Source organism: Chroicocephalus ridibundus, chromosome 8 (genome assembly GCF_963924245.1).
Source record: "Chroicocephalus ridibundus chromosome 8, bChrRid1.1, whole genome shotgun sequence".
NCBI classification, from domain to species: domain Eukaryota; kingdom Metazoa; phylum Chordata; class Aves; order Charadriiformes; family Laridae; genus Chroicocephalus; species Chroicocephalus ridibundus.
In genome coordinates this window covers 49,186,093-49,198,463 of record NC_086291.1, presented here as the reverse complement: position 1 = coordinate 49,198,463, position 12,371 = coordinate 49,186,093, and the positions used below count along the sequence as shown (strand labels likewise).

General features: G+C 40.8%; 1 protein-coding gene across 2 annotated transcripts in view; it reads left to right on the top strand.

Annotated features, from left to right (window-relative positions):
- Nucleotides 1-481: 481 nt before the first annotated feature.
- PDPK1 (3-phosphoinositide dependent protein kinase 1) overlaps nt 482-12,371 on the top strand; it is a 31,709-nt gene continuing 19,819 nt past the window's right edge. The window contains exon 1 of one of the 2 annotated variants that reach the window (XM_063343822.1): nt 482-581. Coding sequence is in view for 1 of the 2 variants with exons in the window: in XM_063343821.1 (XP_063199891.1) it covers nt 775-798 (24 nt within the window). In the remaining variant the exon portion in view is untranslated. Of the gene's footprint in view, nt 582-645; nt 799-12,371 lie in introns of those variants that run through there. The other variant, XM_063343821.1, reaches the window with a different exon arrangement.

Sequence of the window (12,371 nt, the reverse complement as noted above, 5' to 3'; positions counted from 1 at the left end):
GAGCGCCGGTGGGTAGGAACGCGCTTCCTCCACACACACCGGAGAGAACGTTTATTACAAGGGGTAAAATCACTCAGCTCCCGGATCACAAAGGAAAACCCTGCCATGAAAACTCTCTGTCGGAATTGGTGAATTCACGTTCACGGGGCACAGGGAATGCGTTTTCCGCAGACAAGGCCGATTTTTAGGAGCAAGCACCTGTGCTGAAATTGCATTTATGACGCGCTAGAGCCCCCGGCTGTAAGGGGGACGCGGTGCCCTCAGCGGCCCTTCACAGCGTGAGGGGCCTTCACAGGGCGAGGCGCGGGCAGCGGGACGGCCCTTCGCCCACAAACAGCCCGCGGCGCCGCCCCGCCACCGCCCGCCCCCTCCCTGACGTCAGCACGCCGCCGCTCCCCCCAGCGCTCTCGCGTCGTGGCACGCACCCGGATGTGAGCGCAGGGTGGAGGCCGCGCTGGGTGAGGGCGGAAGCGGGCGGGGCGGCGCGGCCTCCTGACAGGAACTGCCGCCGGCAGCGTCATCCCTCGGAGCCGCGCGTGCGCGCGGCGGCGGAGGACGCCGAGAGCGACGGGGGACGCTGGGTGAGTAGCAGATGGCGCCACCAACGAGCGCGCGGGCCGCGCGGAAGTCCTGCCCGCGGCGGAGGGGGGGGCATTGTTGTGGGTGACGTCACGGGCGGAGGATGCGGGCGCCCCATTGGCCCGGGCTGGGCGGCCGTGCGCTGGGATCTTAAAGGGCGACCGGAGCGCGGGCCGCGCCGGCCGGGCGGGGCCCATGGCCAGCACCAGCAGCCACCTGGTGAGTGTGGGGCGAGGGGTTGCCGCCGCCCGGGCCTGACGGTTGGCCGCCGCCCGCCGTGCGCTGGCGGGGGGGGTGGAGGAAAGAAGTTAGGCCCGGGCGGCGGGGCCGGCCCGTGAGGGGGTGGCAGCCACCCGTGCCGGGTGTTTGGCTCGGGGGGACGGCCTGGCCCGGCGAGCGCTGCCCTCCGCGGGGCCGGCCTCGGTGCTGCTGCTGCCGGTCCTCGTTCCGCTCCCCCCGGCAGCTGGGTCGCCGCGGGCCTGGTGGGAGGGCCCCGCTCTACCACCCACCCCACCCCCCCACCCCGGGGGCCCTGAGGCGGGAGGCGAGCGCGGCGGCGGGCGGCCCGGGCCCGGCCCGTCAGCGGGAGGAAGCGAGGCCGGGGCCGAAGCTGAAGTAGCCGCCCCGCGGCCTCCGGCGGAGCTTCGCTCTCGGTTCCGGGTACGGGGCGTTGGCGTGGCTTTGCCGGGCCGTCTCCCGGCGGGAGGGCCGGCGTTGTTGCCCTGGGGGAGGCACCTGTTACTCTGTAATCGTTTTTTTTTGTAGTGGAAACAAACGCGTGAGGAAGATCGTGAGGGTCGTAATAGGACACCGTTTCAAACACGGTTGTTTACGTTAGCCCGGTAGTGTGAAACCCTCGGGTTTTGTGAGCACTGACTGATGAAACTGTAGCTGATGCATAGAAGTAGTAATGGTAAATCTTAGTTTGTGTTTAGATTGTACCTTTTAGCTAGTGTAGAAATTCCCTTACGAAAAGAGTGCTTTTTGCAAAAATAACTACTAGCTTTCATTGATGTCGGTGTAATTAACTGGTAGTGATATCTTCCTCATCCTTGCGTGCATTCTGCTGTGCGTTTGGGTCTCGTACTCTTTCTATCGGTTGCAAGCTGCCAAGCTCCACTCTGCACCAGTTAAAACTTTTTCATCAGTTGGAGCTGGCTAAGGAGGGTCTTTTGCGGGGAGACTGGCAGAGCTGCGTTCATTCTTGAAGTCCTGTTTCGGTGGCTCTCCTCTTCATGTTCAGTGCTTTTCTCATCAGGGTGTTACTCATAATCATATTTGTTGACCAAAGACAAGAATTATTATGTGGAATAGCCCTACAGGGGAGGAGATGAAATACTGCATCGAGGATTATGAAATAAAGCAATGTTTGATTATTACAGGAATTAGTTTTGCTTTCCTGCCACTTAATAGAGCTCCATATGTCTGCTTCTCAGCATCAGAGATGACTTCTGTTTACTTGGACCCTTTTAAATAAGGGAATATGCTTCCCTTTGTGGTTCTGTCCTTGCTTGTTGCTTCTCTTTCCAGGTTTTTCTCTCCAAAATACTTCCTCTTCTGTTCCTTTCCTATGTACTGTTTAGGTCCCAGCCTGTAAGAGAAACATACAGAGAGAGAATGAATGAAGAACAGAGTTGACAACTGTTTTTGTTATAACTGAAATATTTTTTTCAGGACAATTTATTTTTGATTCCTTCTCTTCCATCCTGTTTAATATATCTCTGGTCGGGTGAGTGTACTAACTGGCAGTAGCAGGTAGAGGTGGCTTGATTCAGCTAACCTTTTTGTAAATCAAATGATATCAAGTATGGGAAATCCAGTGTTTCTGAAACTCTGAGCAAGTTTCTGTTAATGTCTGTGTGATGAAATTAGTGACATTAATGAGTTCTGTGTTTATTTTACTATAAACGCAAAAGACTGGGGGAGGAAATAGAGCACAGCTTTGAAAGGAATATTCCAGCGTTCCTCTGCCAAAACAGTTAATTTTTGTATTTGTATGTGGGGACAATTCCTAAAACATTCTACTGTTTTCTTAAGATGTGATATCAAGGAGAGAATTGCACTTTTAAGGATGAAACAACTGTAGTGCTGCTTTAGTTGCAGGTGTCAGTGTGGTCTTAGTTATTTGCTGTTAATGCCTTCATTCTAAGCATATTGGGTCTCATATCAAGAAGTGCTCTCCCTCTCAAAATGAAGAGTCTGCAAGAATGATTATTTACACCTTCATTTTCAGCAACGTCTTCACTGGAAGGTTTAGCTGCTCTAGTGATTATTAGATTCTACCAGTGTTTCTGACCTGATAAAACCTATAGTATAGTCATGGATATGTCTGAACAAAACTGCTAGCTCTTTTTTTTTTTTTTCCCCACCCTGTGGAGCTAATACTTTTCAGAGAACTGGACTCTCAATAGAAGAGGTTCTGCATCTGTGTGAGGCATTGGACTAGGCTATGGTAAGGGTTCTGTTTGTAGTTATTTGTAGGTATAAAACTTTCAGACAGGCTGGAGGGATTTCCCCTACATACCTGTCTACTTAGTGTTCTCTTCTCTTGGGTTTTCAGCATCTGACTAGTCTTTATCACTCATGCATAGGCTTTTAACTGGGGTGAGTTTTCTGTAAATCTCTTACCAAAGCAGGCTGCAGGAATAGAAAATGGTAAAAGATACAGATGTTGAGATGGTGCTCAAAGGTGAAAAAATGGAAGCAGCTTAAGAGGAGCAATTCTATATGCATTCATATTTCTAACATAGGAAGTGCTGGTAGCTAGTGGAAAGGAGACGACCCAGTGAATAATCTGGATATAATAGTGATGTTCAACTAAATAGTGAATCCACTGTGATGGTAGACTTCTTTTTTTAAAGCAAATTATTCTTTGGGTTATTGGTCTTTTGCTTACAGTGCTATAAGTAGTGTCTGTTTCATATAGCTCTTGAAACTCTACAAGTAGATTGCTGTAGCTGAACACTGAGACACCCTGAAGACTCTGGTTCATTTCACTACCCTAAAGCGAATCAGTTGGAAGGCAGCACTGCAGGAAAAACTTGGAAAGGGATGCTGACTATTGAAGTACTTGCAGGAATTTTGGTACAGAAGGCAGGCGCAGTCGCTTTGTTGGGGCAGTCACTTTGTTAGACTGAAAAAAGTAATAAACTGGCAAAGTAATAAAAATAGGTTTGATCTATGAAGATGTGGAATATTTTGGTAATCCCTGGTTTTTAACAGTAAACTTATTTTATCTACATTTTTTTTTCTATAAAAGCTCTATGGATTGCTGTAGAACTAGCACATTTATGACATCAGAAAATATGCAAGTGAGAAATTACTGATTAATGTGGAAAGATAAAAACTAAATTCAGAAAACACTGTGTTTGAAAGATAAAAGCTTTCTTCAAGTTCCTTATGTTGGAGCTTTCTGAATAATTTGTATGAAGCCAAGGAATTATTGTTTCTGGTATTTCAAATGGGAAAACTTTTTTTGCAGGTGGCCAAGTTAGATTATGTATATGTAATAAAGAAGCAAAAAAAGGGGAAGGAGCTAATTTTTCTCTCTCCCCACTTCCCTTTCTGACATCTTATTTGCAGGTATGTGCATGGAAAGTTACTAAGGTCTAACTAAAGTGTATGAAAGGCCTGAACACAGCATGCAGAAAGTTAGCTGTTTGGTCTAGAACCTTATTTTTCGCACCTTATAGATTCTACTCAACAGTGCTGTAGGAAATAACTGGTTTGTTGTGTGACTAAAAATTGAAGTTGAGACTTGCTTTCTGCTTTTGAAAGGCAAGCTGTAAATACGTCAACTGGCAAATATTCTATAATTCTTTATGGTGAAAAAGCACAAGGATTAACTTGCTTAGCACGTTCTTCTGAAAAGAAAGTGTTGAATTTGATGTTCAGTTTTTTAGTAATCCTGCAGGAATTTAATTTACGGTTCTCGACTGTGCTGTCCAACTTTGTATGCTCCATCTATACGCTGCCACCTCTGTGTGGCTGCTTCTCTGCTTTTCACCCAAAACTGTTCTCTTTGCCTCCTTGAACTGCTAGCAAGGAGCCTAGTGTAGGAAGTCCTTTTATGTTTGTTAGCATGAGCCCCTATCCATGCTGTGCAACACCTCTTAATATTGGTGTGCTTCATGAGATAACTGTTGATGTAGACTGTGATCCAGACTATTGTGATTACAGATGGCTTTTGTTTTTCTTGTGAGCTGGCCTGGATCTGTTTGTGTGAAATGAATTCTCAATGGCTTGTTTACATATATAGCTATTTGGGACATAGGCTGACTTTAGGTTCTTAGAGATTTTTGTGGTTTCCTGTTTCTGATCTGTTTTGAGGCTTGCAGTTGGGCGGGGGGGGGGGGGGGGAGGTGGCGGTGGAAGGAGGCCTTAAATAGTCTCTGCCCCTGAAGGTGCTTGGAACTTAAGTGCTTTGCTTAGCAGTCGAGGAGGTTAGACAGTAACTGGCTGATATGCAGGTTCTTACAAATCCTTTCATTAGCTTTAATCCCTACCTGAATTTGGAATTAGAATCCTGGAAATTAGTGGCAGGAAATACCACCGTATGTGTAAGGTTATCAAATTTAGAAAAAGGCATTTGCATGGACTTAAAATGTTTGGGTCGACATTGCTCTGTATGTGAGAGATTAATTTCTGTAGAGACAAAATCAGTCTTCTGGATAAAATACCTTTATTCCCAATGAGGAGTCAAAACAATTTAAGAATGTAGAGGTGTTCTCTGTGCTTCCAAATCCTTGAGCCTGTTGGTTATATTTTTGCTGATAGAATGTGAATCTGATTTCCTCATTACTCACTTACGAATAAACTGTGTTACAGGTTTACTGCAGAAAGTAAGGAACTGGTGGTAGGTGATCAGTTTGGTTACGAAGGAAGTAGAGTGTCAGAGCTGAGCTTTGTGTCTGGTGTTTTGAGATTATTTTGTACGAACAATACAGTATGTCTCCCAAAACTTTAAAACACTTCTTTGTATATCATTAACTTTGTAAGGATGTGCATCCAGAAAGCTTAAGAAGAAAAATCAATTAATTTTGATTGTCCTTCAAAGTTAATCTTCTTGATTATGTTTTGAAGATAGGACTTGTATCTTCCAAAATTGATTGTGAACATGAGGCAAACAACTCCCAACTAGATACTAGAGTCTTTTTTAACAACCTACTTGTGCCTTACAGTAATACAAGGAAAAGTCTCTGAAAAACAACCACAATTTTACTATCAAATTCTCATAGGTTGTTAGAGCGTGGCATTATGTCACTTAGCCAGGGCTTTATATATATTTCCTCCAAAATAATAACTGTATCTTATGATGTTTTATTACAAGTATTTTCAACATTGCCTTCATATTACTGTAATTTTTCTTTAAATTGTATTAGGGCTGTTAATATATCAAGCAGACTACATCAACTTGAATTCCTTTCATACTTCTGTTTCCCACTATTGCAAAGGTCCTAGCCAGTTTAGGTAGAATAGTGTCCTTGAAGAATTACCTGCTCCAAGCTTTCTCCTTCCATTAACGCTTACCATCTTTAACCTTGAAATGGATTACCAGGACAGTATTTTTAAAGAAGTCATCTTTTCTTTTAAATGATGGTCATTTCAAGAGATTTTTTAGGGGGAACAGTTTTATGCAATGCTTTAATGAATGCTTACCTTCCAGCATTTGAGAAGTTTCACATGACACTGTGCACGAAGGTGAGCATAGTTGTTTTGGTGGGTCAGAGCCTAGACTTCTTTAATCAGTTACCATGGCAGTCTGGTTAAACAACAAAAAAATTCTCCTTTTATATGACTGAATGTTTTTGAAATTTGCATGGCTTATTCATAAAAATGGTCTATTAAGCAACAGATTTTTCATGTAGCAACTTCTATCACTCCGGATAGATGTATGAGTTCAGATTTTTTGCAAAACAAAGTTGTGTTAAAATAGCTTTTATAATTGAAATACGAGATTTCAGTCTGTTCTTTTAAATGTAGCAATCAGTAACCATTTATGAACCTTGATCAAAATACATATTTTGACAAATTGGCTTCAGACTGTTTTGCTGAGTGTAATGGTTGGTTTCTTCAAGACACTGTGGAGTTGATGGGCAATTTGTTGGGTTATCTATATCTTAAATTCTAGTGTTAGCTAGATCTTAAGTTCTCTGCAGTGATCTTTGCATACCATTTGGTGATGGGGTTTGAAAGTGTGCTGATGCAGCTCTACACAACATAAACACAAACCACTGTGCTACACAAGATCAAGGTTTGATGCTAATGCTTTTTTAATATCTACAAATAACTAATACTTGGAGTAGGGTTTGTTTACTGCACTTGGAAGAAAATGGCTTACTATGGTCTTCAAAGAACTTCTCTGTAGAAAAAAACATCCTGTTGTCCCAGGAAAATATCTTTGGCATCTTTGTAACCTAGTACAGTTTTTAATAAGTGCCTCATTTGTTTTTTGGAGAGGAGCCTGTTGATTTTATTCGTTATGATTTTGTGTTAGACACTTGAATTATTTGCCTTAAGAAAGCTTGAACAAGATCTGTCATTTCAATGTAAACTTTGCTTGTTGTGATATGTTGAAAATTACCTAAAAACAGGAGGGTTTTTTTAATGCCTTAATATTACCCCTTTTGATCAGATTTTTTTTACTAGGTTATTTAATGCTACGTTTTGCACTCTGCTGCACAGAGATAAGTCATTAAAGTATGACTTAATGTTTTCATCCCAGAGAAGACTAGGTTATTTTCCAATGTAGTATTCAGTTACAATAATGTTTTTTTAATATATTCCTTCTTTTCAATGAATGAATATTGAGTGTGGTTCTTAAAAGCCTTTGGCAATTTTTTCCTCAGACTTCAGAATCTGAAAGCGTACTTCTAAGTTTGTTTTCCTTACTGTTCTGGTCTAGTGGTATTCCTTCCTCATCAGGGAGATCCATGATCTAGCAAGGTGGAAGTGTGAGCAGAGTACATGCTTTTAAATAGCTCCCAATTACTTTGGTGTTGTTTTGTTGTGTTTTGGTTTTTTTAATATGGCTGTATGTATTTGAGTGTCAAAATTAACCTGTTAGGTGGGCAAACAGTTTACTAGTTATGTAGTGCATTCAGAAGTGCTGCTGGGGCTTGGCTTAATCCGAGTTTTATCCTGTCCATTACAAGCTTGATTTTATATTATAATGATAAGACAGTCTGACAGCATCCAGTGAGACTTTTTAAGGCGTATGAATGGATTTTCTCTTTTTCTGTAGCCAAATACTTTAATTCCTTGAAGGTAATAATAATGTTGGCAAGTAGATGTGTTATTAAGTTCTTTAAATTATCTGACAAAATTCTAAGTATATATAAATGGAAACTGGCATGCAATGGAGTTGAATAAATTATTCAGTATATTGTTTCTCTCTGTATACATACATGTACAATTGTTTAATAGAAAGGGGATGCTGTTGGTCACTTAGTACAAAGTCTGACCATGTTTTTAGACAGAAGTCCAGAGCATAAATAGACGTGAGGATATAAGGTATGAGAATTGGTGTTCACTGCAGTTTATGAAAGCACACCATCTATTACTGTTCTGGGTTGCCTTCATTCATGGCAGTCACTCTGGTGTGGCAGCATACGGAGTTTATGAAAGGAAAACTGGTGTTGAATGTTGATAGGGAATCACATGATAATCATTGCGCTTCCTGCAAACCACTGCTGGATGGGACTGGTATATAATGGGAAATGCCACCTGTACTGTGCTTTCTGCCCTGGAAGGTGAGGCTTTTACTTGGATTCTGTTATTCTGAATCAGTGTTTCTTGGTATCCTAACTCAGGTTTCTTGTAGCCGAACTACCCTGCTTTTGCCTACATTCTCTTTTTAGGGACTATAGGGAATACTTTGAGGACATATATTCAGGCCCATCTTAGTATCTGACCTGATGAGTTGCTTTTTTTTTTTTTTTCCTATTGGAATATGCTGGAATTTTCAGGGTGTGTTACATTCTAGCCTTTGAAGTGGGGGCTGTCACAAATAGGTATTGGAGAATGTGGAGAAGGTAAACGTTTTCATTGTGGGATGTGAGGGAGGAGGCGGCCAATGGGAAAGCTGTGCATTATATCTGTTAATTGCCCCTTCTTATGTTTTTTTTCAGATACAAGGTGTATGTCAGATGCAGTTGCTGCATCTTTGTCAATGCTCTGAAACACCAGTGTGCCATGAAAAGAATATATTAAATATCGCTGCCTAGCTGTTCATTTTTTCCCCTTGCACTTTGCCAACAAATCCTTGGGAAACCCCAGGTTGTCAATGTTTAAATTATAAGCAATACGAAGAATTTTTGTCTTGTATGACAATATAAAAATAATTTACAAAACCTTTTGGGCCAAGCCTTTCTAACTTAAACTGTCTTTATCAGAATCACAGTATTGATAAAAAGTATCAAGTGAGCTTTATCTCAAAAAAAAAAAATACAAAAAACCTGTCCAAAGAAAGCAATTACCTTCTGTCAATGTGAAATAAAGGCCTTTATTTGTCCTTAATTGCATAGGTAAATAGATGGATTCCATATTTTTACTTGAAGGCAAGTGTATTAATTTGGACATTGAATCTTAGATTCACATATTATGGAAGATGTTCCTGTTTCTGTATCGAAGGGCTGTGTCTGGCTGAGAAGTAAAAGCTGTGATCAGATACTAGGACAGACGGGGAGGGTATCTTATACTGTATCATGTAGTATCTGTTTTGAAAGCCTCTCAAACTCCATTTGCAAGTGAAAAGATTAGTTCACAGATATCCTAGCATGCTGCTATGTTTCTTTCTAAATCTTACCATTTATTAAGCAGACTTTGCTGATGTGGGGCATACATGTTCGTATTGGTTTACCTTCATGGTAGTCTGTGAACTTCTGATCATTATTTAGTCTGGCACTTATGACATACACCACTCAGTAATTCTTATATCTGGTAAGACTTGTGTTGAATTGCAGGTGATCCTAATTTTTAGGGTTCTGTATTCTCTGATACCACAAAGCTAAAACAAACAGATTCTTTAATAAAGACAGAGTTCAGGACCTTAATATAGTCAGATGATTAGATGTTTTTCCATGGGTTCTGTGTCTTGATTTTCTCCTGAAAGTGGTTTGTTTTGGTTTTCTCTTCAATATTTGCATAGTACTAGTGGCAGTAAGACTTTGCTTTCCCTAGTTGATGGTTTCTAGTTCTATATATTCAGATATGTACTACTTAAGTTCTTTGTTTACTTGTTTTCCTACCATTATGCCTAAATTCTTGGACCATATTTTATTTTGTAGTAATCTTGTGATAAACAAAGTGAGGTCTTACTGTTTGCTTAATTTACCAAAAGCTGTAGATTATTCTGAGAGAGACACTTTTTCTTGCCAAATGGTGTGTTGATTATTTTTGTGGGTTTTTTCCCCTCAGTCCTTAAATTTATGCAATTATTATTTTTCTTTCACCATGTTTAGTTTGAGAGTCAATCCAGGTGTGAATTAGAAGAGATCCTTGTTTGGGGATGACTTAATTATAAGTTGTTTAAGAATTTAACCAGTTTTACTTTGAGTATGTCCTATATTCGTTTTCCTCAACAGTATTCTATATTTCAGGTGTTGCATAATGTGAAGTCAATTGTTTTATGGATGTCTATCTGCAATATTTTATGTAGTAGACCTGTAATACAGTTTACCATAAAAAAGAGGTTTGTGCCAGTGTTCTAGCTTATACAGTCTTGTCAGCGTTGTTTATAATCAAAACAAATGTACCAGTTGAGGTGTAGAGCTCATGTTGCTTTGTGTAAATAACACATTTTGTTAGCAAGGTCTGCTCCCGAAAAAATTGGACATATAGGTAAGTGGATGGAAGAGCTTTTCTGATCATGCCTGCCCCATGTCTTAATGCAGTTAGAGATTCAGTAATACAGTCAATACTTGGACTCAGTGTTACTAGACAAAGTGATAGGACCCTATTCACACTGAGAGTAACAGAAAAGAGACTTTGCTAGTAGAGTTTCAGTGGTAGCAAAGATGTTCTCAGTCATCTTCAGGGTTTAGTATCACATCACTTAGAAGTAAAAGATACTGGAAGCTTCAGAAGGCTCAGTCTCTACAAGTATTTTTTGCTTCTGTTGATAGAACTGTATCAGCAAAGCAGTGTTGCAGATTTTGCGGTGGGCAAAAATCTAGTAGAGATGCAGTTGTGGTTGTACTTGCTTTAGAGCAGGGTGGTACTTGTTTAATGCATACTATGTGCTTGGATATATTAAAAGTTGTAGTGGTAGTGCTGTTGTCAAAATGCTGAATTGCAAAAAAGATTCTGAAAGGTATAAGCCCTTTTAGATAGCTGGGATCTTTGGCTGTCGCTGGCTTTTCATAAAAAGGGGAGGGAGGAAAGTATGAAGGGGAAATGCAGTGATATCTAGGGGGATTTTTGCACTGACTCAAGTTTTCCTCTCTTAAAGTTTATTTCTACAGTTTGCAGGCAAGAGGGGAAAAGAACAACATAAGGACTTAATTTGCATGGCATATAAATAAAAGGAAGCCTGTTTCTAGTGATTTAGCAAAAATTAGTTAATGAAAATTTTGGCATGTCTGCTGATCTAGAATTCACTTACCTTGAGCAGATTTGTTATTTTCTTCCCTATTAGGTTTTCAAATTCATGGTGTGTCGTTCTAAGAAGGAAACAATTTCTATATGGAAGTAAATTAGAAACAGCACCCTTGGGCTTGGGAAAGTAGGTGATGTTAGAGATGAGTTTTTGAAAGCAGAAACAGAATGTTTAGATCAGTGATTATCAGTGTGGTCCACGGTGATCTGTGACATGCAGTAGGTAAGTTTGTTGTTGCTGTGTGAGAGTCTGTGCTTTTACTGGCTTGCCAGCTGAGAAATGTTGGTAGTTGCTGGAAGGAGAGCATCCTCAAGCTTCTGAGAACTGCAGATGCAGTTTAGAAGCTTTTTGAATTTTTCAGTGATTGACTTTGTATCCTGCTAGGAAAAGCCTGTATCTAGCAGAAGAAGAATCTTTAATTTTGTGGCTGTACAAGGTTAGACTGGATGAGCTAGTCTGTACTCTCTGGCAATTGTGGAGACACATATGTAGGTACATGTATAGTCTCTGCAGATATGTTTTTTTAATCTTTCAAAATAAAACTGAGAAGGTAAATAATACAGGACACAAAATACTAAACAAGAATATGTGAAGTGTGGAAAGAAAAGTGTAGGAGTGACCTTTTCTATACATGTTCAAGTGCAACATATCTAGTTGCATAGTTCTGTCATTTCTTAGGTAACTGATACTCTAAATCTATTGCATCTTCCTCTGTCCTCCTTGTTCTTAATCTTGACTTTCCTTTGAGAAAGTCAGGGGACTAATTGACGTTATACCTTGGCTGGAAATAACCTTCTCTTTCTACAAAGTCCTTTACTCCTGTTTCTTCCTCCCTTAGGACTTTTCTATACTTGATATTCATCGTGACTTAGTTTTAGATACTGTGCAAGGAAATATACTGCATCCAAGATATTTTTCCCCCTTTCAGTGTGCTTTTGTGGTGGTGTTTTTTTTTCTTGTTTCTTTTTTCAAGGTGATCTTGCTAGCTGCAGAATCTAATCAGATCCCCCCACAATGCTGCTGCTTTATTTACCTGTAAGCCCTTAGGTGCTCTAGAATAACCTGGCTGGAGCCAGTTCATCATTTAAATCCTAATATTCAGTCTGTTGTGGTTTTGTTTTTTTTTTTTTACTTGCTATATTTCAAGTAATGGGATGTTTCTTACATCGGTTTCACCTCAGTTGTTGAGCAGTCA